Source organism: Somniosus microcephalus, chromosome 24 (assembly GCF_052327205.1).
Source record: "Somniosus microcephalus isolate GS21.2 chromosome 24, FLI_Smic_1.0, whole genome shotgun sequence".
Classification (NCBI taxonomy): Eukaryota; Metazoa; Chordata; class Chondrichthyes; order Squaliformes; family Somniosidae; genus Somniosus; species Somniosus microcephalus.
The window spans coordinates 62477528-62503461 of NC_141010.1; the positions used below are offsets into that span (position 1 = coordinate 62477528).

General features: G+C 48.7%; 1 protein-coding gene across 9 annotated transcripts in view; it reads left to right on the forward strand.

The window, feature by feature from the left end:
* strada (STE20 related adaptor alpha) overlaps window positions 1–19653 on the forward strand; it is a 72284-nt gene extending 52631 nt beyond the window's left edge. For 8 of the 9 annotated variants that reach the window (XM_085966661.1, XM_085966667.1, XM_085966665.1 and 5 more), the window contains 7 exons: window positions 18–126; window positions 2083–2206; window positions 8482–8653; window positions 11658–11762; window positions 15116–15357; window positions 17778–17820; window positions 18506–19653. In XM_085966661.1, coding sequence (XP_085822787.1) covers window positions 18–126; window positions 2083–2206; window positions 8482–8653; window positions 11658–11762; window positions 15116–15357; window positions 17778–17820; window positions 18506–18658 — 948 coding nt within the window. In that variant the 3' untranslated portion in view covers window positions 18659–19653. The remainder of the gene's footprint in view (window positions 1–17; window positions 127–2082; window positions 2207–8481; window positions 8654–11657; window positions 11763–15115; window positions 15358–17777; window positions 17821–18505) is intronic. The other variant, XM_085966669.1, reaches the window with a different exon arrangement.
* The last annotated feature ends 6281 nt before the right edge of the window (window positions 19654–25934 follow it).

Below are 25934 nucleotides of genomic sequence, written 5' to 3' on the forward strand. Positions count from 1 at the left end.
TGAGTTTGTTTCACTAGGGTGAACTCCACGTATCGAAGCTGTTTCACCACCCCAATATATTGCCGTACAAAGCCACGTTGATAGCCAACAATGAGGTGTGGGTAGTGACTCCGTTCATGGCCTATGGTAAGATTGGTGCGTCTAATACTGTAGCAGCACTGTGCATCAGCCAGATTGAAGTTACTTTATTCAGTTCTAAAGGAAAACTTTGAAAAAGTGTTTCCTTTTTTTCCATGAGCTGAGCCCTCTCTCCACCACCACTCCTGGAGTAAGAGGGAAGACTGGAGATATTAACATTGCCCCATTACAGCACAGCTCCCAGTCTAAAGAGGTGTTGAGCAATGTGCCATCACTGTTACAATATGATGTGCAGGATTTTCACACTAAGTCTAAGTATTGGGCTGGACACTGATCATAACTTCTGGAACCTGGTTATAAACTTAGCTCAATGATGTGATGAAAGGCTTCTTTGTCTACTGGCTGTAAGGGTCCTACATGCAATGAATTGGGGCAATCTCAATCCAGTTCCCAGTGGATATCAGCTCACTGCACAAAACTGCCTCTAATTCAACATTAAATTCAATTCCTAACCTGTGCTGTACCTGCCCGGGGAGTGTTTGATGGGACAGTGTAGAGGGAGCTTTACTCTATCTAACCCGTGCTGTACCTGCCCTGGGAGTGTTTGATGGGACAGTGTAGAGGGAGCTTTACTCTGTATCTAACCCCGTGCTGTACCTGCCCTGGGAGTGTTTGATGGGACAGTGTAGAGGGAGCTTTACTCTGTATCTAACCCCGTGCTGTACCTGCCCTGGGAGTGTTTGATGGGGACAGTGTAGAGGGAGCTTTACTCTGTATCTAACCCTGTGCTGTACCTGCCCTGGGAGTGTTTGATGGGACAGTGTAGAGGGAGCTTTACTCTGTATCTAACCCGTGCTGTACCTGCCCTGGGAGTGTTTGATGGGCCAGTGTAGAGGGAGCTTTACTCTGTGTCTAACCCGTGCTGTACCTGCCCTGGGAGTGTTTGACTGGCAGTGTACAGGGAGCTTTACTCTGTGTCTAACCCGTGCTGTACCTGCCCTGGGAGTGTTTGACTGGCAGTGTACAGGGAGCTTTACTCTGTATCTAACCTGTGCTGTACCTGCCCTGGGAGTGTTTGATGGGGACAGTGTAGAGGGAGCTTTACTCTGTATCTAACCCGTGCTGTACCTGCCCTGGGAGTGTTTGATGGGACAGTGTAGAGGGAGCTTTACTCTGTATCTAACCCCGTGCTGTACCTGCCCTGGGAGTGTTTGATGGGGACAGTGTAGAGGGAGCTTTACTCTGTATCTAACCCTGTGCTGTACCTGCCCTGGGAGTGTTTGATGGGACAGTGTAGAGGGAGCTTTACTCTGTATCTAACCCGTGCTGTACCTGCCCTGGGAGTGTTTGATGGGACAGTGTAGAGGGAGCTTTACTCTGTATCTAACCCGTGCTGTACCTGCCCTGGGAGTGTTTGATGGGCCAGTGTACAGGGAGCTTTACTCTGTATCTAACCCGTGCTGTACCTGCCCTGGGAGTGTTTGACTGGCAGTGTAGAGGGAGCTTTACTCTGTATCTAACCCGTGCTGTACCTGCCCTGGGAGTGTTTGATGGGACAGTGTAGAGGGAGCTTTACTCTGTATCTAACCCGTGCTGTACCTGTCCTGGGAGTGTTTGATGGGACAGTGTAGAGGGAGCTTTACTCTGTATCTAACCCGTGCTGTACCTGCCCTGGGAGTGTTTTCTGACGCTGGTTGCCTGTAATGGAATAGTAACATTTTCCACTAAGTTTTCTTTCACATGAGGGGCATTATATAAATGCAACTTATTGAACAAGAAAAGCTTTAAGAATTCACACTGTTTCTGTAAAGTTAAACTGCACGGTAAAAATGAGGGTGATTGTATAATGTTGAAAATATTGGATATTGGATACTGAATATTGAATGAATCAGAACACCAGTTTGGCAGGTGGCGTTATGACAGGTTTTCATCCTGGTCTCGCATGGGTCGGTTTACTGTCTCATTTTAAACGGCTTTTAATTATTTTTTCGGTCTAATCGCCAGGTTCTGCTAAAGATCTGATGAACACCCATTTTACAGATGGTCTGAACGAGCCCACAATCGCATACATCCTGCAGGGGGTACTAAAGGCCTTGGTTTATATTCATCGAATGGGATATGTACACAGGTAATGTACTGTTGGCTCTGAGCTCAAGCCAAGTGGGTCAACTGTGAATGCCGCTCAGTTTTGAAAATGTATTTACGTATTTCTTCATTTAAGCAGACTGCAGTATAGCCAAGCTCTAAGTTCTGGCTAAACCTTGTGCTGAACACGTGTTACGAAGAATGAAATAGAAATGACCACATTGGAAACGGTCTGTTTCTACCTACTCTGTCCCACACCTTCATCATTTTAAACACCTCCATCAAATCGCCCCTTAATCCCTGCTGTGCTAATGAAAGTTGCCCCAATTTTTCATGTCTGTCTTCGTATTTGTACTTCCGTGTACCAGGCACCCTCCCGGTCAATCTGTGTTGCACCCTCTCTATTGCAAATATCCTTCTTGTGTGGAGCCCAAAACTGCCCACAGTCTCCGACTGTGGTCTTACTAACATTTTATATAGATTCACCATTACATCTCCACCTTTTATATTCTACAGCTCTTATCATACAATCCAGTATTCACAAGCATTTTATGGCCTTATCTACTTGAGGTGCTGCTTTTAATGTCTTGTGAACCTGAATCCACAAATCCCTCTGCTCTTCCACGCCACCCAGCTTCCCCCATTCAAAGGTTAGTTATCCGAGCTGGCATCATTCACTCTTCTGAGTATCAAGTTCTCTGTGCCCCCTCCACCACTGGTGATTGAGCTGCCAGCCATCATGGACCCACTTCTGGAATTCTCTCCCAACACCCTTTCATCTTACTTGCTCTCTACCCATCTGCAAAAGCTTACCTAAGCCCTACCGTGCCAACTTTGTCTTCACTCGCCTCCCCTAATTTTTTTTTGTTCCCATTCAGTGTTCAAATTCCCCCCCCCTCCCCACCCCATCGCCTGTGAAGCACTTTGAGACTTGCCTCCGCATTAAAAGCACTGTATAACTGCAAGTTGTTCTTGTGACCTGACCTGACCTGGATAGTGAGATTGCTGGTTCAGATGTGCTGGAAGAATGGCGGAGCGCACCATGGGAATGATTCAATTCCCATAACAAATGAATTCATTGAGTATCCCATTTCCCCCTGGGGGGGGGGAGGTGGGGGAATGCTAAACCTCCCCGGCTAGGGGAACCTCGGAGTCTGACACAAACCACAACAAGACACTATCGTGGGCTTTCACACGCCACTTCCCTGTAGGCAATAATCACCGGGATCTGGCTGACGTGTAGGTTATCAGGATATATTTCAGTGATTGTCCTCCAAGACGTTTCTGTTCATTTACTCGCCCTCCCCCACCTTTTTGAGGGGGACTCTTAACTGCACACACGCACTTTGGTCAACAGTTTTACTTGGAAAGGACCGAATCAGGTCAGAATATTATGCCAACAAGCCCACGGGGTGGGGTTTTTAATCAGACGGCCATGCAGTTGCAGGCAGTATACTTAATTCTTTTGTTCTCAGGATGTGGGTGATGCTGGTATGGCTGAATTTATTGCCATCCTAAGTTGCTTCTGAGAATGTGGTGGTGGCTGTTCCTTGTAGCGATTATTTTACAACTGAATGTCTCGCTAGGTCACTTCAGAGGGCATTAAGAGTCAACCAAGTAATATAGGACTGGAGTCACGTGTAGGCTAGAAAAGGTCAGGACAGCAGCTTCCTCCTCTGAGGGACGTTGGTGAACCAGTTTCCGTGATAATCCACCAGGTTTTGCGGTATTTGTTCTGGTGCCAAGCCAAAAATGACTAGATTTATAGAATTCAGTTTCCCGACTTGCCACAATTGCTCTGGGTTGATGGTCCAGTCCCATAACCACTACACCACCATACAAGGTTCTGAAGCAGACCACAATCCCTTTCATTGAAGACCAGTTCTCTGGAGCTGCAGTAGGATTGATGCCTTGGGGAGAATCCATGACATTTGGTGTTCAGATGCCCCTTGCCTCATTCCCCATGGGAGTTACAGCAACAACTATTGCAGCTACCCTTTCACCAACATTTTTGGCAGGCAGGGGGATTGCTCGAAGCCATTGAGAAGAACTTGTGAAACATGTTGGAAATGGCTATAAAAAGCAGGACTGCCTTTGAAGGACCTACTGGTCGACCAAGGTCAGGAGCCCAGTAAAGCTTAATTTCTACACAAAAGTATTGCTTTGCTGTTTTATCTGACACCAGTCAGAGTAGAATGCTGTTTGCAGTGTGTGGATGCTCAGAGAGGTGGCAAGTTATTGTGCCACATACAAAGCAACTTCTGAATACTCGTTTGGTACACAGACTTGAGGCAACACAAGGACCAAGCAACAGATAGCTAAGGCGATTGCTAGGCGCATTCTGCATTGTTACCATCCAGCAGGGACGAGGCCCAGGAGCAGGTTAAAGGTCATTCCAACTGTTTCACAGCTGCTTCCAGGTCATCCTTCAATCCAGCTCCAATTGATTGATTGTATTTGTGAGGCTGCCACATGGAGAGTGAACCTGCTGGCAAGATTTGGCTCCTGTCTTTCATAGGTCTGTCTGATAGCTGGAATTACACCTCCCCCATTTCCTTCATCAATTGGGCTACATTGGTCTGTGGCTACGGTGTGAGGAGAATGGTTAAATTAAGAGAGATTGCATACTTAATTATCCTTCTTCAAATGATATGTAGCCTATGTGCACTACAATCTCATCCAATCATCCCCTCAAATCTTATAAGGGTGGAGGTTTTGTAGTCAGAGGTGCAGTTTCAGTTAAGCTTTAGATCAAATTGAACTTGCGTAATGACACAAGTGCCAAGCCTTTGTAGGAGACGAAGGCCAGAGCTGCCAATCTATAACGTAACGGTCTGTATTCGCCAATCTATAACGTCACGGTCTGTGTCAGCCAGTCTATAACGTCACGGTCTGTGTATCCGCCAATCTATAACGTCACGGTCTGTGTATCCGCCAATCTATAACGTCACGGTCTGTGTATCCGCCAGTCTATAACGTCACGGTCTGTGTATTCGCCAATCTATAACGTCACGGTCTGTGTATTCGCCAGTCTATAACGTCACGGTCTGTGTATCCGCCAATCTATAACGTCACGGTCTGTGTCCGCCAGTCTATAACGTCACGGTCTGTGTATCCGCCAATCTATAACGTCACGGTCTGTGTATCCGCCAATCTATAACGTCACGGTCTGTGTATCCGCCAATCTATAACGTCACGGTCTGTGTATCCGCCAATCTATAACGTCACAGTCTGTGTATCCGCCAATCTATAACGTCACGGTCTGTGTATCCGCCAGTCTATAATGTCACGGTCTGTGTATTCGCCAATCTATAACGTCACGGTCTGTGTATCCGCCAATCTATAACGTCACGGTCTGTGTATCCGCCAATCTATAACGTCACGGTCTGTGTATCCGCCAGTCTATAACGTCACGGTCTGTGTATCCGCCAGTCTATAACGTCACGGTCTGTGTCCGCCAGTCTATAACGTCACGGTCTGTGTATTCGCCAATCTATAACGTCACGGTCTGTGTATTCGCCAATCTATAACGTCACGGTCTGTGTATCCGCCAATCTATAACGTCACGGTCTGTGTATCCGCCAATCTATAACGTCACGGTCTGTGTATCCGCCAATCTATAACGTCACGGTCTGTGTATCCGCCAGTCTATAACGTCACGGTCTGTGTCCGCCAGTCTATAACGTCACGGTCTGTGTATTCGCCAATCTATAACGTCACGGTCTGTGTATCCGCCAATCTATAACGTCACGGTCTGTGTCCGCCAGTCTATAACGTCACGGTCTGTGTCCGCCAGTCTATAACGTCACGGTCTGTGTATCCGCCAATCTATAACGTCACGGTCTGTGTATCCGCCAGTCTATAACGTCACGGTCTGTGTATTCGCCAATCTATAACGTCACGGTCTGTGTATTCGCCAATCTATAACGTCACGGTCTGTGTATTCGCCAATCTATAACGTCACGGTCTGTGTATCCGCCAATCTATAACGTCACGGTCTGTGTATCCGCCAATCTATAACGTCACGGTCTGTGTATCCGCCAATCTATAACGTCACGGTCTGTGTATCCGCCAGTCTATAACGTCACGGTCTGTGTCCGCCAGTCTATAACGTCACGGTCTGTGTATTCGCCAATCTATAACGTCACGGTCTGTGTATCCGCCAATCTATAACGTCACGGTCTGTGTATCCGCCAATCTATAACGTCACGGTCTGTGTATCCGCCAATCTATAACGTCACGGTCTGTGTGAGCTGAGCACATGGTTTACTCGGAGCCAATCAGGGTAGGTGAGCTATTTGACAGAATCATAGAAATTTATGGCACAGAAGGAGGTCATTCGGCCATTGTGTCCGCGCCGGCCGTAAAAGAGCTCTTCAGCCTAATCCCACTTTCCAGCTCTTGGTCCATAGCCCCGTGGGTTACGGCACTTCAAGTGTATATCCAGGTACTTTTTAAATGAGGGTTTCTGCCTCTACCACCCTTTCAGGCAGTGAGTTCCAGACCCCCACCACCCTCTGGGTGAAAAAAGTTCTCCTCAACTCCCCTCTAATCCTTCTACCAATTACTTTAAATCTGTGCCTCCTGGTTATTCCTGATACCGTAAAATATTAAAATAGGTGCAGTTCCCCAACTTCTCCCCTGCAGAGATTCCCTAACTCAAAACTTTCTGGTCTGTATGACATAGTAAGAGAACAGTAACTTGCACTTAAATAGCACCTTTAATGTAACGAGGTGTGTTAGACCAGGCAGGGGGTAACTGGTTGAAGAGGTAGGTTTTGGGGAGGTCTTTTATCTCTTGGTTAGGCTCATTCCACTCAGTCACAGAATCTTACAGCAGAGAAGGAGGCTGGCTCTCTCCCCAGAGCTCTCCAGTCAGTCCCACTCCCTGGCTCTCTCCCCAGAGCTCTCCAGTCAGTCCCACTCCCTGGCTCTCTCCCCAGAGCTCTCCAGTCAGTCCCACTCCCTGGCTCTCTCCCCAGAGCTCTCCAGTCAGTCCCACTCCCCTCGCTCTCTCCCCAGAGCTCTCCAGTCAGTCCCACTCCCCCGCTGTCTCCCCAGAGCTCTCCAGTCAGTCCCACTCCCCCGCTCTCTCCCCAGAGCTCTCCAGTCAGTCCCACTCCCTGGCTCTCTCCCCAGAGCTCTCCAGTCAGTCCCACTCCCCCGCTCTCTCCCCAGAGCTCTCCAGTCAGTCCCACTCCCCCGCTCTCTCCCCAGAGCTCTCCAATCAGTCCCACTCCCCCGCTCTCCCCAGAGCTCTCCAGTCAGTCCCACTCCCCCGCTCTCTCCCCAGAGCTCTCCAGTCAGTCCCACTGCCCTCGCTCTCGCCCCAGAGCTCTCCAGTCAGTCCCACTCCCTGGCTCTCTCCCCAGAGCTCTCCAGTCAGTCCCACTCCCTGGCTCTCTCCCCAGAGCTCTCCAGTCAGTCCCACTGCCCCGCTCTCTCCCCAGAGCTCTCCAGTCAGTCCCACTCCCCTCGCTCTCTCCCCAGAGCTCTCCAGTCAGTCCCACTCCCTGGCTCTCTCACTGGAGCTCTCCAGTCAGTCCCACTCCCTGGCTCTCTCCCCAGAGCTCTCCAGTCAGTCCCACTCCCCTCGCTCTCTCCCCAGAGCTCTCCAATCAGTCCCACTCCCCCGCTCTCTCCCCAGAGCTCTCCAGTCAGTCCCACTCCCCCGCTCTCTCCCCAGAGCTCTCCAGTCAGTCCCACTGCCCCGCTCTCTCCCCAGAGCCCTCCAGTCAGTCCCACTCCCCCGCTCCCTCCCCAGAGCCCTCCAGTCAGTCCCACTGCCCTCGCTCTCTCCCCAGAGCTCTCCAGTCAGTCCCACTCCCCCGCTCTCTCCCCAGAGCTCTCCAGTCTGTCCCACTCCCCCGCTGTCTCCCCAGAGCTCTCCAGTCAGTCCCACTCCCTGGCTCTCTTCCCCAGAGCTCTCCAATCAGTCCCACTCCCCTCGCAGTTTCCTCCCCTTCAAGTATTTATCTAATTCCCTTTTGAAACTTCCCATTGAATCTGCTTCCACCGCCCTTTCAGGCAGCGCATTCCAAATCACAACAATTCGCTCGTTTAAAAAAATTCTCATCTCATCTCTGGTTCTTTTGCCAATCACCTTAAATCGGTGTCCTCTGGTTACTGACCCTTCTGCCAGTGGAAACAGTTTATCCTTATTTATTCTACCAAAACCCTTCATGATTTTGAACACCTGTATTAAATCTCCCCTTAACCTTTTCTGCTCTAAGGAGAATAACCCCAGCGTCTCCACATGACTGTTTTACTCTGCATTTACAGCATGGTGAAATAACCAACTTATTTCCTTCCTTTCAGGAGTGTTCAAGCAAGTCACATTCTAATATCGTCAGACGGGCAGGTTTATTTATCAGGACTCCGCAGTATTTTCAGTATGATCAGCCACGGGCAGCGGCAGCGGGTGATCCACGACTTTCCGAAATACAGTGTTAAAATATTGCCGTGGCTGAGCCCCGAGCTGCTGCAACAGGTAATCCACACCTGCTGTAACCAAGCTCCCTGGAGAACACAGCACTTCTGGAGCGTGTAGCGCACTGACCTGGCTGACCCTGGTACATGTATTGTACAGGAGATATACCCATTTATAGAGCAGGTGCAGCTTGACCTGCGCTCAAAAAATCTGCTACTGTTATGAATATGCAGCTTTCAGGGTTGAGATTTCACCCAAAACATCAAAGTTTCTGATGTGCATGTTGGTTTGGATTTTATGTTTATAATCTTGCCAGTACAGTACCAGAAGAGTATAGCAAAATCAGTCCAGTCTGATAACTCTATTTTTATTATTTGCTGGGTGAATGTTGAAATAAGTTTAATGTAACTGTTTAAAGCAGCCTATCTGAATTAATCGTTATCCTACGGAGTAATCCAGGAAGAGCCCTGTTGTAACCGGCCCCTGCCAAGAGAACTTGTGCAGGCAGCGTGCCTGCTGCTTGCCTGCCAGTTCAGTAGATGATGTCCTGTCTTGTGGCGGGACACGAGAGTTTGTGCCAGGAGCCCTATGGACTTTACACTGATATTTCCTGCTAGATGATTCAATGCAAGAAAGCAGGCCATCCGCTCCAACCTTACAACCCCTGGATAAGAAACAAAGCTCGGGTTAATACTCTTGCTGCTCTTGGCCTGGAGTCTGGTGCCCTTACACTCGGGGTGTCGAGACACAGCTTGCTTTTACTCTGAATCCACCTGTGTATGCTTGGTTGCAGTTGTTGGTTCCTGGTTCTGGGAAGAGAAGTGCGAGTGTGGAGTGTTTTTTTTAATTCATTCTCTGAATGTGGGCGGCGCTGGCAAGGCCGGCATTTATTGCCCATCCCTAATTGCCCTCGAGAAGGTGGTGGTGAACCGCCGCCTTGAACCACTGCAGTCCGTGTGCTGAAGGCACTCCCACAGTGCTGTTAGGGAGGGAGTTCCAGGATTTTGACCCAGTGACAATTAGGGAATGGCAATATATTTCCAAGTCGGGATGGTGTGTAGTGGAAAGTTTGTTAATGAACCAATGGGGCCCTTATCACACTGATGAGGGAAATTGTCTGCCCTTAGCCTGTACGTTGCTGTAGCATGAAGGAATACTGTCCTTTCTGCAAAGAAATGTCCAGAAGTGTACCTCCAAGTTAAATGTTGCACAGTCTTCTTGGAATGATGGTTGTTTTGGGATTTGGTTACTTTTGCATTGTAGCAAAACCCCAAAAAACAACTGGGTTTGGGTCGGATAAGATGTTTTTAAAAAAAAAATGTAAATCTCAAACGCAACTCCAACCCGCCCACTACTGGCTTTAACCGGGGCAGGGCGGACAGCCAACCCGCTCCCAGGAGGTGGGTTGGCCATTTAAATATAATAAGGCTGGGAGCCTCACATTTAACCTACTTTACAGGTGTAACCCTGAACTGCTGGGTTTCCCAGGCCTCGGGAAACCCGGCAGCTCAAGGGAGGCGAGGACAACTTCGGGGAAAAGCACTGCTTGTGGGCCAGGTGGAGCAGGAATGCTTCCTCCCCCAGCTCCCAAACTTTCCTCCTTCCCCAGGATCAGGACAGCACCCTGCCCCCAACGTTCCCACTAGCAGCTGCAGGCTCCCTACCTGCTCCTGGGGCTGCGGCCTGCTCCAGAGTGCTCCCCGCCCCGCAGAGAGTCAAGTCTGTTAATCAGGCTGACCTCCAGGTGGGGAACATGTTTTTAAAAAAATAAAGTGAAAATTTCACAGCTCCCCTCTGAAACTCCGCCCCCCACCGGCTTATCAAACCTGCCCCTGTCGATGTCGGACCCCTGACCAGAATTCCAAGATTGATGATGGTGTTTATTAACCTGATGTTTCAAAGGACAGACTGGTTGCTGTTGGAAATCCATAAAATCCATGTCCCTGTGTTAACGGCGCAGGAGCAGGATTGTTGTCAGATTGGGGGGCAGGGGTGAGGAATCGCTGCATGCTCGAGCCCTGAGCCCTCATTCTTAGGATAGAAGTTGTGCGGAATAGCCATTCCTTTACTGCATCACGTGTTTGCTTCTTAGCAATCTGAATTGATGCTTTTCAGTCGAGTGAGGCAGGTCCTGTCACCTGGCTATGGGTTACCCATACACTGGGTTCCATCTGTGTGAAACATAGAAACATAGAAGATAGGAGCAGGAGTAGGCCATTCGGCCCTTCGAGCCTGCTCCGCCATTCAATGAGATCATGGCTGATCATTCAAATTCAGTACCCTGTCCCTGCCTTCTCCCCATATCCCTTGATCCCTTTAGCCTTAAGAAATATATCCAACTCTTTCTTGAATATATTTAATGAATTGGCCTCCACCGCCCTCTGTGGCAGAGAATTCCACAGGTTCACCACTCTCTGGGTGAAGAAATTCCTCCTCATTTCAGTCCTAAATGGCTTACCCCTTATCCTTAGACTGTGACCCCTGGTTCTGGACTCCCCGACCATCGGGAACATCCTTCCAGCATCTAGTCTGTCCAGGCCTGACAGAATGTTATAGGTTTCGATGAGATCCCCTCTCAATCTTCTAAACTCCAGTGAGTATAAGCCCAATCGACACAATCTCTCCTCATATGTCATTCCTGCCATCCCAGGTATCAGCCTGGTGAATCTTCGCTGCACTCCTTTCATGGCAAGAATGTCCTTCCTCAGATAAGGCGACCAAAACTGCACACAATACTCAAGGTGCGGTCTCACCAAGGCCCTGTACAACTGTAGCAAGACATCCTTGTTCCTGTACTCGAACCCTCTCGCTACGAAGGCCAACATACCATTTGCCTTCTTAACCGCCTGCTGCACCTGCATGCTTACCTTCAGCAACTGGTGCACAAGAACACCCAGGTCTCTTTGCACTTCCCCTTCTCCCAATCTATTGCCATTCAAATAATGTGCCTTCCTGTTTTTGTCACCAAAGTGGTTGACCATTTGGAATGTTGGCGTTGGTGCTTTTTGAATGTTTGCAGCTGCTAACTAAAATACTCTGTTACCTTTTTGTTCCCTTCCTGTAGAATCTGCAGGGTTACGATGCCAAATCTGATATTTACAGCCTGGGAATAACTGCCTGCGAGCTCGCTAATGGACATGTTCCCTTCAAAAATATGCCCGCAACTCAGGTATGTGTGTTAGTGTACCCAGCACTGCCTGTCATAGGCACGGACTGCACCATGGGGCTGGCACATCAAGGGGTTTTGGTAATATGATCATTTTAAAATCTAGATATATTGCTCAATAGACTATGGAGAAGGATAAAGGAGGGGTTCGTTGGCAGGTTGAGAATGTGAAACGTTTGATACACGTTTAGTTTAGTTTAATTCAGTCACAGAATGCTCATTATCTTCCCTTTTAATTTTATAAAATTAAACTTGATCTGTGCTAATCATGATGTGTTGATCGTCATGTGGTTAGAAAGGGCTTGCATTTACCCGGGACTAATTGGATCGAGAATGAATTTCCAGAACAAACACACAAGGCAACCATTACAATTTCACATCAAAGACTCAAAGTTGAAGTAACTAATTATTTAAAGATTGAATTCTAAATGATGTTTTAAGTAAGTTGATAGCCTCAACCTGGTCAGGCTGTGGGCCACTGGATAAGCCTGGCCCTCAATTTATGAGCAAGCCCAGTCAGAGGTGTTGCGGCTGATACCCTACTCCGTGCCATGGGACATCAAGTATTATTATTTTTTTTTTTTTAAATGATGTTGGGAATCTCTGCTGTGAGGCTACTAGAGCTCCTGGCGGCTAAGTGTAAAAAGGTGACAGTGAGATTGAGCTGAATTAAGAAAGGGAAGACGTTTGGTGCCATTGAGGAGCAGGCCCGAATCATCATCCACCACCAGGACAGGTGAGCAGAAAAAGTAGTTTGAGTTAGTACTTGTGAGTAGCACAGCAGCTGGGGGTGTAGGAATGGTGGGATTCAGAGCTCGATTCATGATGTGTGCAATGTGCAGGATTTGGAATATCTTGGATTGTCAAAGGAGTACACATGTGTTGCTGAAGGAGAGGAATGCTAAGGACCAGCTGGCTGCACCCTGCAACATAGGCGGGAGAAAAGGTCTCTGGAAGACACGATCCAGGGTGCAGGCGCTCCACAGAGGGAGATGGGGGAATGGGAACCAGTAGTAGGGCGAATAGCAGGAGCCATTACAGGAAAACCCTGGGGTCTGCATTTGTCAACAGTGTCCATTTCCTGATGCCTATGATGAGGACAGGGGCGTGGGGAGAGTAATTGTGAGCAACACCATGGCACTGGAGCAAGGGAGTATCCATGGGGAAAAGACTATCCGTAAGAGTAGCACAGCAGCTGGGCGCGTAGGAATGTCTGCTGTGTTGGGAGCGGACCAAAAAAAAGAAATTAATAATGGAGAGACCAGATAAAAAAGGAATAATGTGAAGGATAGGCTTAAACTATTATGATGTATGTAAATGAGTATGAGAAGCACCCACAAATCGATGACTGTTGTGCTACAGGAAACTTCGCGATATCCGGCACCGATGGGACCGGCGTGATGCCGATCTGTGAAAACTTCCGGACAGACCAGCGCTAATGTTGAAGGATACGGAGGTTTACATCTCCGTATCAGACAACAAACACTGTTGCTTAGCAACAGCTTGTAAACAGTCGGCCCGTACCTTGGAAGCGTCTCTGTAGCTTAGCAACAGCTTCAGAGAGACTTTCCAGAGACTGCCTGTTTTTAAAAAAAAAAAAAAAAAAAAATGCTAGGAGAAGAAAAAAAAAGAAAAAACCTAACAAAACGGCTGCTGATTTCTGCCGTTAGATCGAGGTTTCCGGCCATACAACCTCCGGATAAATCAAAGTTTCCTGTAATTGGGAACGATGACCTAGTGATGATCTGAGACAGGTGCAAGAGAAAGGGTTTAGAGTGCTGAGGAAGGGCAAGAGGAGGCTGTTCAGAAATTACAAATGGAGCTGGACAATATGTAAGTGCACAGAACAGTGGCAGCTGAAGTTTAATACAGACAAATGTAAAGTACTACACATTGGGGGGGGGGGGCGGAAATGAACCCATGTATGTCTATGAATGGTCTTAAAATAACTAAGGTGAAAAAGACAATGGAGTCTTAAACTGCTCAAAATGTCAGAGCGGCAATCAGCAAAACCAATAGGATGTTGAACTATCGAGCGAAATCTGTAGAATACAAGTCTGAGGAGGCGGTGAGCGAACAGTGTACTGGGCAGTCTGCATAAGGGAGACATTCAGGTAGTGGAGACAGTGCAGAGAAGAGCCATGAGGCTGATCCCAACTCTTGCAGGTCTCAATTGTGAGGAAAGACTGGAGAAGTTTGGGCTATTCAGCCATGAAGGGAGATGTCCAAGAGGTGAACTTACACAAGATTGTAAATAGTGCAGAAAAGGTAATTCTGGAAAATGATAAACTGAGAGTAGAACAAGGGGGACAAACTCGTTAAAGGCAAATTTAGGACTCGTATTAGGAAGCTCCTCTTCATTTGAAGAGTGATACACACATGGAATAGGCCCCAGGTAGATTGGTGGAAGGTGAAAACCTTAGAATTATTTAAGAACCAATTAGATGTTGCACTGAGGGAACTTTAGGATCTTTCTGGGTGAATAAGTTGAAGTGGGCTGAATGGCCTCGCTTACCCATAATTATCTTGTGACAGGAAAGGAAGGTGGAGTAGCACCACATGTAAGAGACAACTGGGAGGTAAAGGAATTCGACTCGGGGAAGCTTTCCGATGCAAAGTTCAGCTGGAAGTATGTAGTGCTTTTGTAAAATTTCTCCTGAAAGTGTTAAAACAGCGGGTATCCCTGGTAAAACTTGGAGGTAGATAAGAGGGTACCAGGTAGGGGAATGATATCGGCCTTGGAGTAGCACAACAGGTGAGGTGCCCCCTCTTTATGATCTGCGTAAGTGACCTGGATTCGGGAACCACGACTGATGAAATTCAGGAGAGGTTAGTGCGACGTCTGACACATTGGAATAAAGTTTGAGACATGAAGGTTGTCAAAATAGCTGGAACAGAGGCTGAGAAAGATTTGGGACTGGAGGTCGACTCAACACTGACCATGTCCAATCATTGCTGAGCAAACTCAATAAAATCCCCAATTGCGGCTCTGGCCTTCTGCAGGACAGCAGAGGCCAAGGATTGGGAACGCTGGGGAAAGGACCGGAGAGAGCTGGGAGGAGAGAGCATTTGAAGGGGAGGACTAAGTGCAAGGTGCTAAATAAGGGGAGATTAGCAAAAATGAAGGAAAAGGTGAAGACAAATATGAATTCAGGGATCTCTAGCTCCTGTAGCCCATATATTGTGTGATACAGACCTGCTGTGGGGTGATGTCCATATTTAATTACATGTAGTATTTAGAATATTCCTTTGCATCACCTTCTGTGGGGAACCAAATTCATTGTGTTTTGTTCGTATGCAAGGTTTAGTTTGCAGAGAATTCTCTCTTATTTCCATGGTCCTTCTGCTCTCCTCAGATGTTGCTGGAGAAGTTGAATGGTACCGTGCCCTGCCTACTGGACACCACTACTATCCCCGAAGAGGAACTGTTGATGACAAACTCTCAGTCAGCAGTGGATTTGGGCATCGTAGAGAGCTCTGCTGCTTGTGGTATGCGAACAACAAACGGGGAACAGGTGCAGCATCCGTACAACAGGACCTTCTCTGGGCTCTTCCACAATTTTGTGGAGTTGTGCTTACAGCGGGAACCTGAGCAGAGGTGCGTTCATTGAGAAAACATACTCGCTCTTGGCTGTTTCGGGCTGGACTGCATTCATTAAATGAACCTATATATGAAAATAAACTTATAAAGGTGATGTTAATGCCGGGGAATTAAACCCTTTCCATTTGAGCTATCCGATATTGGGCAGTCCTAGGTCAGACAGAACGTGCTAGATGCAGAGCAAAGCTCCCTCTACTCTGCCCCAATGCTGTGTCTCAGCCAGAAAAGTACTGCGTCAATGTCGCTTTCCATCTTCCACCTCAACCACCCTGTGTCCTCACTGAGTGAGATTGTCAGTGCTGAGTTACAGTCTGTTTGGTGCTGTGTACCCATGTCCACTGGAAACCAGATTGAAATTGTGTAGGACTCTTAAAGCCAACAGAGAGAGACTTTCATCTCCTCAGTCTGGGCTGGATTTGAACTCGAGTGAAAGGCCAGTGTGCTGTCCAGTCACCCATCTCTTTCCATTCGACTGCAGAGCTGTAATCATTGGATCTTTTATTTGATTACAGAGCTGGCCGAGTGGGCTAAGAAACTGTAGGTCCAAGATACAGCCCAGAAGGTGCTAGGTTTGATTTCCAGTCTGCTGCTGAATTAACTGATCTTAATTGGTATTGGCCTTCGTGTCCCTGGGCTAGATTGGAGCAATATCCTGCACAGTCTCTGGGCTAGATTGGGGCAATATCCTGCACAGTCCCTGGGCTAGATTGGAGCAATATCCTGCACAGTCCCTGGGCTAGATTGGAGCAATATCCTGCACAGTCCCTGGGCTAGATTGGGGCAATATCCTGCACAGTCTCTGGGCTAGATTGGAGCAATATCCTGCACAGTCCCTGGGCTGGATTGGAGCAATATCCTGCACAGTCCCTGGGCTAGATTGGGGCAATATCCTGCACAGTCCCTGGGCTAGATTGGGGCAATATCCTGCACAGTCCTTGGGCTAGATTGGGGCAATATCCTGCACAGTCTCTGGGCTAGATTGGAGCAATATCCTGCACAGTCCCTGGGCTAGATTGGAGCAATATCCTGCACAGTCCCTGGGCTAGATTGGAGCAATATCCTGCACAGTCTCTGGGCTAGATTGGAGCAATATCCTGCACAGTCCCTGGGCTAGATTGGAGCAATATCCTGCACAGTCTCTGGGCTAGATTGGAGCAATATCCTGCACAGTCTCTGGGCTAGATTGGAGCAATATCCTGCACAGTCCCTGGGCTAGATTGGAGCAATATCCTGCACAGTCCCTGGGCTAGATTGGGGCAATATCCTGCACAGTCCCTGGGCTAGATTGGAGCAATATCCTGCACAGTCCCTGGGCTAGATTGGGGCAATATCCTGCACAGTCCCTGGGCTAGGTTGGAGCAATATCCTGCACAGTCCCTGGGCTAGATTGGGGCAATATCCTGCACAGTCCCTGGGCTAGATTGGGGCAATATCCTGCACAGTCCCTGGGCTAGATTGGGGCAATATCCTGCACAGTCCCTGGGCTAGATTGGAGCAATATCCTGCACAGTCCCTGGGCAAGATTGGGGCAATATCCTGCACAGTCCCTGGGCTAGGTTAGAGCAATATCCTGCACAGTCCCTGGGCTAGATTGGAGCAATATCCTGCACAGTCCCTGGGCTAGATTGGAGCAATATCCTGCACAGTCCCTGGGCTAGATTGGAGCAATATCCTGCACAGTCCCTGGGCTAGATTGGAGCAATATCCTACACAGTCCCTGGGCTAGATTGGAGCAATATCCTGCACAGTCTCTGGGCTAGATTGGAGCAATATCCTGCACAGTCCCTGGGCTAGATTGGAGCAATATCCTGCACAGTCCCTGGGCTAGATTGGGGCAATATCCTGCACAGTCCCTGGGCTAGATTGGAGCAATATCCTGCACAGTCCCTGGGCTAGATTGGAGCAATATCCTGCACAGTCCCTGGGCTAGATTGGAGCAATATCCTGCACAGTCTCTGGGCTAGATTGGAGCAATATCCTGCACAGTCCCTGGGCTAGATTGGAGCAATATCCTGCACAATCTCTGGGCTAGGTTGGGGCAATGTCCTGCAGAGTCAATTGGCCAATCTCCATGTGTGAGCTGGGACACTTGCTATTGGAGGACAATCACAGCCAAGTCTGATCCTAAAGTTGACTTGCTCACTTTCCGGCATGACTCACCGGTTGATTTGCTCCTCCCAGCCCATGGACATTGAGGCTAATTGTAGCACCTGGCTGAGATTGACCAACTCAACACAGGCCGGGGATTGAACCTGAAACCTTCTGGTCTATATGGCTCAATTACCCACTGCTGCCTTTACCAACTGTGCCATCGAGGGGGCATTTCACCAACCTAACTGGTTAATCTGCATCGCCCTCACTTTAATCTTGCTGTTTGCTTCAGCACTCTGACTCTTGTCCTTGTGTGTGCTTTATAGACCCTCAGCCAGCGCGTTACTCAACCATTCGTTTGTGAAGCAGGTACGTACATGGTGCATAGTTATTTATAAAACCGTGAAATTGCCTCCTTCATATATTCAGTTCTCCCATTACCCACGCCCTCTCTTATCTCACGGACCCCAATGTTCTTTTATTCAGAGGGTGGGACAAGGAGGTTCTCGAGGTTGAGGCTTGTTTTCTCTGATGCTCCTAGTAAGTTGCCGCCACTTTGATGGGCTGCACTCACTGCACGTCATCTAGGGGAGTGAGACGGAAGGAGGGAGCGGGGCAGGGGGAAAAAGGTAAATGGAGGAGATAGAGAGGAGATGGTGGGAAATAAGCAAAATGGAAGGGAGGGAGGAACTTGTGAAGTTCTCTCTCTGGTTACAAGGTGGAGCTGGTGTTCAACTTATTTCTTTTCCAGACTCATGGGGAATCCAGCTACTGGCTGATGAGTTTTTAAAAACACATTGCAAAGTGAATATACCTTCTGTAACTCCTCACAGTATCACAATCGCACCAACTCCTGAGGTTAAGACCATTGCAGGCTCTTTACTGTTTAGGTTAATAAGGGATTCTTACGTGAAGGGTTCATGCAGTGTGGGGTTGCTGCACTGATTTTGACAGGTTTTTGTCAGCTGCCAATCCTGTCAACTAAACTCAATTCCACTCATTTTTCTGAGCTGTTGCAGGTCACTAACTCATTTTCTTTTCTTCAAATAATAAGCTGAAGCGGCGAGTGGTGGAGGTGCTTCCGGACCTGCTCCGACCTGTCACACCCATGACTGACCTGGAAGGAGCTCACCCACACGAGCTGCGAGGTATGGCCGGACTGGTGTCCAGCCTGGAGCAACTGGACATGGAGGACTGGGACTTCTGAAAGTGGACCCCAAGCACATGCTGCGGCTGCTTGATGCCGATGGTCTTTATTTGTATTTTTTGTATAAAAACAGCCAACTTCATTAACTTACAAGCATCAGCTGGGATCCGGCGACCTGCGGTATTGATGGAAGCTGAATAATGTGGATGCCCATCGAACCAGCTCAGGTGGACTAGGGACCACCGCCTGAACATTGTTGATCTACTTGAAGACATGAGATTTCAGATCAAAACTTTTGCCCCTTTCTGTTTCCGTACCAGCAGCCAGTGAATCAGGAGTGCGGAGACGCTGAGCTCGCTCCCCCCCCCCCCCCCCCTTTTTCAGGAGCGCGGAGACGCTGAGCTCGCTCCCCCTCGGGAGCGCGGAGACGCTGTGCTCGCCCCCCTCGGGAGCGCGGAGACGCTGTGCTCACCCCCCTCGGGAGCGCGGAGACGCTGTGCTCGCCCCCCTCGGGAGCGCGGAGACGCTGTGCTCGCCCCCCTCTCGGGAGCGCGGAGACGGTGTGCTCGCCCCCCTCGGGAGCGCGGAGACGGTGTGCTCGCCCCCCTCTCGGGAGCGCGGAGACGGTGTGCTCGCCCCCCTCTCGGGAGCGCGGAGACGGTGTGCTCGCCCCCCTCTCGGGAGCGCGGAGACGCTGTGCTCGCCCCCCTCTCGGGAGCGCGGAGACGCTGTGCTCGCCCCCCTCTCGGGAGCGCGGAGACGCTGTGCTCGCCCCCCTCTCGGGAGCGCGGAGACGCTGTGCTCGCCCCCCTCTCGGGAGCGCGGAGACGCTGTGCTCGCCCCCCCCCCCCCCCCTCGGGAGCGCGGGGACGCTGTGCTCGCTCCCCCTTCTCGGGAGCGCGGAGACGCTGTCTTCGCACCTCGCACCCCTTGTGTCAAAGTGGAGGGTGTGGGATGTGCCCTGATAATGATTTATTTCCTTCTCGCATGAAATCCCCTTATATCTGAATTGTTTTTTATTCAGATTCAATCAATATTAAACTTACATTTGGATATATATGTGTGGAGTCCTTGTATACAGCACCAGCCCCAGACCCAGTGGAGTCCTTGTATACGGCACCAGTCCCAGACCCAGTGGAGTCCTTGTATACAGCACCAGCCCCAGACCCACTGGAGTCATTGTGTACAGCCAGTCCCAGACCCAGTGGAGTCCTTGTATACAGCACCAGCCCCAGACCCAGTTGAGTCCTTGTATACAGCACCAGCCCTAGTCCCAGTGGAGTCCTTGTTTACAGCACCAGACCCAGTGGAGTCCTTGTATACAGCACCAGCCCCAGACCCAGTGGAGTCATTGTATACAGCACCAGCCCCAGACCCAGTGGAGTCCTTGTATACAGCACCAGCCCCAGACCCAGTGAAGTCATTGTATACAGCACCAGCCCCAGACCCAGTGGAGTCCTTGTATACGGCACCAGTCCCAGACCCAGTGGAGTCCTTGTATACAGCACCAGCCCCAGACCCACTGGAGTCATTGTGTACAGCCAGTCCCAGACCCAGTGGAGTCCTTGTATACAGCACCAGCCCCAGACCCAGTTGAGTCCTTGTATACAGCACCAGCCCTAGTCCCAGTGGAGTCCTTGTATACAGCACCAGACCCAGTGGAGTCCTTGTATACAGCACCAGCCCCAGACCCAGTGGAGTCATTGTATACAGCACCAGCCCCAGACCCAGTGGAGTCCTTGTATACAGCACCAGCCCCAGACCCAGTGAAGTCATTGTATACAGCCCCAGACCCAGTGGAGTCCTTGTATACGGCACCAGTCCCAGACCCAGTGGAGTCATTGTATACGGCACCAGTCCCAGACCCAGTGGAGTCCTTGTATACAGCACCAGCCCCAGACCCAGTGGAGTCCTTGTATACGGCACCAGTCCCAGACCCAGTGGAGTCATTGTATACAGCACCAGCCCCAGACCCAGTGGAGTCCTTGTATACAGCACCAGTCCCAGACCCAGTGGAATCCTTGTATACGGCACCAGTCCCAGACCCAGTAGAGTCCTTGTATACGGCACCGGTCCCAGACCCAGTCGAGTCATTGTGTACAGGACATATCCCAGATTCTACAGTTGTCGTTTGGGTTCTCTCCCATGCAGGGGACAAACCCTGAAATTTGCAACTCTGGTCCAAGTGGGCAATGCACACAGTTGATGAATTCACCAACGAGCTTTAGTATGGCATTCTGTCAGGCCCATCTGCCAGATTTTGTTCAGTCACACAACTTCAGGTGAACACATTTGCCGGTCAGTTGCTCCCTCTGATGCTGGTAAGTAGCAGAGCAGCAGAAGCTGGCCTGGGCTCAGCTGTGAGATCCATGGCTCCACCGACGGTTGGGTTCAGTGTTGCTGCCACCAGAGCAGGAGCAATTGCAGATAGCTTTTTGATGGGTCAGGTTACCTTCTATGAGTACCCTGGCTCCATTAACCGGCTCAGCCACAGCCCAGAGGTCTAGGTATCTTACCGTAGAGCAACCCTTCATTTTTGAGTGATGCCCATAGCCAGAGGCCCCAGCCAGGATCCTCCAGTGGATCTGGGCTGCCTCAAGCCTTGCATCAGCAACTCACCAGATAGTCACATCCCCCCTGGGATCCACAGGAGCCCTCAGTTGTCAGATATCCCCTTTAGTGGAAGCAAGGTCGCCAACCCTCCAGGATTGTCCTGGAGTCTCCAGGAATTCGAGATTAATCTCCTGGACATGTTGTGATCAAACCAGGAGAAAAATAGTATGGGCAATAAAAAAAAGTTTTTCTTCATTTTAGAATAAACAAAAATGCTCAAAGGAAATTATTGGAGGTGGAAGAAAGGCTGTTGAGCTGGGCGGGGCAGTTAGGGGCAGGCAATCATGTAATGATAACCTCCAGGAATATGGCCAATCAGTTGGCAACCCTTTTTAAGGTATTTAATCATGTGCAGCTTTTTGTGGAGCTACTCTTGGCGAAATTACCACTCCTGCCACAGTCCCTCTCCTTCCCCACCAGTAAAGGCCAACGGGCTGGGCCATAGATCCCCTATTCCCAGGGGATATGGCAGGATAATCCCCTCGGTAACACAGTTGGCAGTGATAATGACGTGCCCCTGATGGGATGCTTGCCTACTGGGGTCAGGGCACAAGGCGTTAAATCCAGCCCAGCAACACTTGCAGACTGAAGAACAGGACAAACTGGGGTGTGTGTGGTCAGCTACACTAGTTGGTGGGCGGGAGTTGAGCGAGAGAGAGCCTCATTTCCTTCTCATAGTGTGGTGGTGTCTGTGTCGTGTGACTCCTCTGTCGGTTCAACATTGGGCAAACGAGCAGCAGCTTCTCTCGAGTAACCTTGATTAGAAGATCCACTGGGGCCAGTTCAGGTGTTGCAGGGTGGGGGATTATGAACGTATTTACCTCCCTAACCAAACGTCAGGTCCTGCATTTCTCCTGGAGGACAGAAGCTGTGTCAGCCTAGAGCATAGGTGTTCTCTCCTGTTGCTGCTCATGTAGGCTTCTGACATAGAATGACGTAGTATTTACAGCACAGAAACAGGCCATTTGGCCGAACCGGTCTATGCTGGCATTTATATTCCACATGAGCCTCCTGCCACCCTACTTCATCTTACCCTACTGTCAACATTATCTTCTATTCCTTTCTCCCTCGTGTTTATCTAGCTTCACCTTAAATGCATCTATGCTATTCATCTCAACTACTCCATGTGGTAGTGAGTTCCACATTCTCGCCACTCTGAGTAAAGAAATTTCTTCTGATTTCCCTATTGGATTTATTAGTGACTGTCTTGTATTTATGGCCCCTAGTCCTGGACTCTCCTCCACAAGTGGAAACATCTACCCTATCGAACCCCTTCCTAATTTTAAAGACCTCTATCAGGTCATCCTTTAGCCTGCCCTTTCCTAGAGAAAAGAGCCCCAGCCTCTTCAGTTTTTCCAGATAGTTTTACCCTCTCGATTCTGGTATCATCCTTGTATAGGTTTCTCCTGATCTCGCAGGTAGTTCAAAAGCTAACAGCAGAGTGACCGATAGTTGTACTAGCACATACTAATGACCCCGCAAACTCTAGTTCATGGATATCGTGATGGTGAGCAGATGCCAGGTCCCACGGCCTCGCAGAAGGGATCTCCTCACACTGTCAGGCCAAATATTGCATGTGAGGCAGAGACAGTCCAGCTGATTCCCTGGTTGTTAAAAGGTGAGATAATGGTCACCCGCCAGCGATGGTCGATACCTTTAGTTCCTGTAGGAAATTCACTAATGGAGCTTATATGAACGAAAACAGTGTCTGATTAAGTGGGTTCCTCCTATCTCATGTCCTGCATGATCCAAACTATATGCAGAAACTGGTTCATTCTTTTTGGGTTCATATTGCAGTGTTAGGGGAACTCCGCCAGTCTCTCATTGTATCCAAACTGTTTGGAAATTGTGTCCAGTTTGGCCTTCGCTGATTCTCATGTATCCATTATTTCAATTTCTTTATGGGAACCTGCACCGCTGGTGTCTCTTCTGACACAAATGTAACACCGCTATTCAAGAAAGGAGGGAGAGAAAAAACAGGGAACTACAGGCCGGTTAACCTGACATCAGTTGTCGGGAAAATGGTGGAATCCATTGTTAAGGAAGTGGCATCAAGTCACTTAGAAAATCATAACATGATTAGGCAGAGTCAACACAGTTTTATGAAAGGGAAATTGTGTTTGACAAATTAGAGTTTTTTGAAGATGTAACTAGCAGGGTAGATAAAGGGGAACCAGTGAATGTAGTATAAAGGGCATTCAATAAGGTGCCACATAAAAGATTATTACACAAGATTAGGGCTCATGGGGTTGGGGGTAATATAGTAACATGGATAGATGATTGGTTAACGGACAGAAAACAGTGATAAACGGATTTTTTCAGGTTGGCAGGCTGTAACTAGTGGGGTGCCGCAAGGATCAGTGTTGGGGCCTCAGCTATTTATAATCTATATTAATGGCCTAGATGAAGGGACCGAGCTGTGAGGAGAACACAGAGTCTGCAAAGGGATATAGGTAGACTGTGTGGGCAGTAAGGTGGCAGATAGAGTATAATGTAGGGAAATGTGAGGTTATTCACTTTGGTAGGAAGAATAGAAAAACAATATTTTTTAAATGGTGAGAAACTTTCAAATGTTGGTGTTCAGAGAGATTTGGGTGTCCTCGTGCAAGAAACACAGAAAGCTAGCATGCAGGTACAGCAAGCAATAAGGAAGGCAAATGGCATGTTGGCCTTTATTGTAAGCGGGTTGGAGTATAAGAGTAAGGAAGTCTTGCTACAATTGTACAGGACCTTGGTGAGACCACACCTGGAGTACTGTGCACAGTTTTGGTCCCCTTATCTAAGGAAGGATGAGAGGGCCGTCCTATGATGAGCGATTGTGTAGAATGGGCCAATACTCTGGAGTTTAGAAAAATGAGGGGTGATCTCATTGAAACATACAAGATTCTGAAGGGGGATTGACAGGGTAGATGCTGAGAGGTTGTTTCCCCTGGCTGGAGTGTCTAGAACTAGGGGGCATAGTCTCAGGATAAGGGGTAGGCCATTTAAGACAGAGATGAGGAGGAATTTCTTCACTCAGAGGGTTGTGAATCTTTGGAATTCTCTGCCCCAGAGGGCTGTGAATGCTGAGTCTTTGAGTATATTCAAGGCTGAGATAGATAGATTTTTGGATTCATGGGGAATCGAGGGATATGGAGATCGGGTGGGAAAATGGAGTTGAGGTCAATGATCAGCCATGATCTTATTGAATGATGGAGCAGGCTCGAAGGGCCGTATGGCCTACTCCTGTTCTTCTTATGTTCTTAGAGATAGTGAACTGCAAGCCCTTCATGTAGATCTGCTGTCGTTGGATAGTGTTCCGACGCAGCCTTACTTAGAGCTTTTTCCTAACGTTACTTTCAGTTGAGTCTCAACCAGTTACTTGTTTCCTACAGTGCATGGACCCAAAGCAAGCCAAGAGTGGATAGCTGAATGGGTGGCGGGTAGACCGGTACTTGTTAAGAAGTAGGTTAAGGGTCATTGTAGGGCTGTTTCCTTGACACATCTCAATCAGTAGCAAAAGGATCCTCACAAATTTATTAAGCATTGCGGTCAATTTGACTGCAGCACACAACGCTGCCTCTGGTCAATCAGTGCGAACAGCTTCTTTCTGATCACTATGCAGGGGCCTCCCTCACCCTTACATCCATACTGCCTTAGTTTGTTGTGTGGAATGATTAATTATCAATTACCTACATTTTTGGGCAATCTTCATCCTCCAAATGATGCTCCATACACCACATTCCCACCCATCGCTCCTTCCAGGGATATAACATTTGGACAGGCAGCACCATTTACCAGGTGGCTTCTCCAGAACTTGTCCAGCTGTGTGGAGGGTGCACATCACTCAAAGAATGAAGACTCTTATATAGGGTAGGTCATTAACCTTATATGCTCTGACACAATTTTCCCACTAACTTTAATGCATCAGGAGCTTCCCCCCCATGACCAAATAAATAAAGACACCTCAGTGCAGCACTAAGCTAGAAAGAACAAGGGAGTCTTGAGTTCAATCACTGGTACATATTGAGTTAGTTATTCGGATACTTCAGTTGGCCCAGCCCTTGGTCAGGGAAGGGAGTGAACAGCAACAGCCAGGCCTCCTGCTCCTGATCGCTATTCACTGCTTTCTGTCAAAAAGTGTACATGTGTGTCAATGGCAGGTGATGGCAGGAACGGGCTTGGTTATGAAGGCCCATGTGTTCTAATAACCTGCTGACGCTCACTACAGGATTCCACATGAAGAATGGCCAATTGGATGAGGTACCATGTACACAGATGACTAAAAGCTAGTCGACAGCTACAAAAAGCAATCAAAGTGGCTAATGGAATGTTGGCCTTTATATCAAGGGGTGGAAGTTATGCTTCAGCTGTAGGGAGCTCTCGTTCAATCCCAGCTGGAGTGCTGCATTTAGTTCTGGGCCCCGCACCTCAGGAAGGATAGATTGGCCTTGGAGAGTGTAACATTTGCATATTGAATTATCATTGGCCCGCAGGCATCTGTAAGGAATACCTATTATATTCACGTGATCGCATGCTGGGTTGTCATTGGCCTGCAGGCATCTGTAAGGACTACTATTGTTTGGAAGACCCAGGCTAGGGGTCCTAATGCCATGCTTTTTCCACTGGTGCTGCTATGAGTAAGATCACAGACCTAATGCTTAATAAAAGAGTTAAACTGTAATACTCCGTTGTCCTGCAATTTATTATTTTTATACAAAGTGTGCAAAACAAGACATGGTGT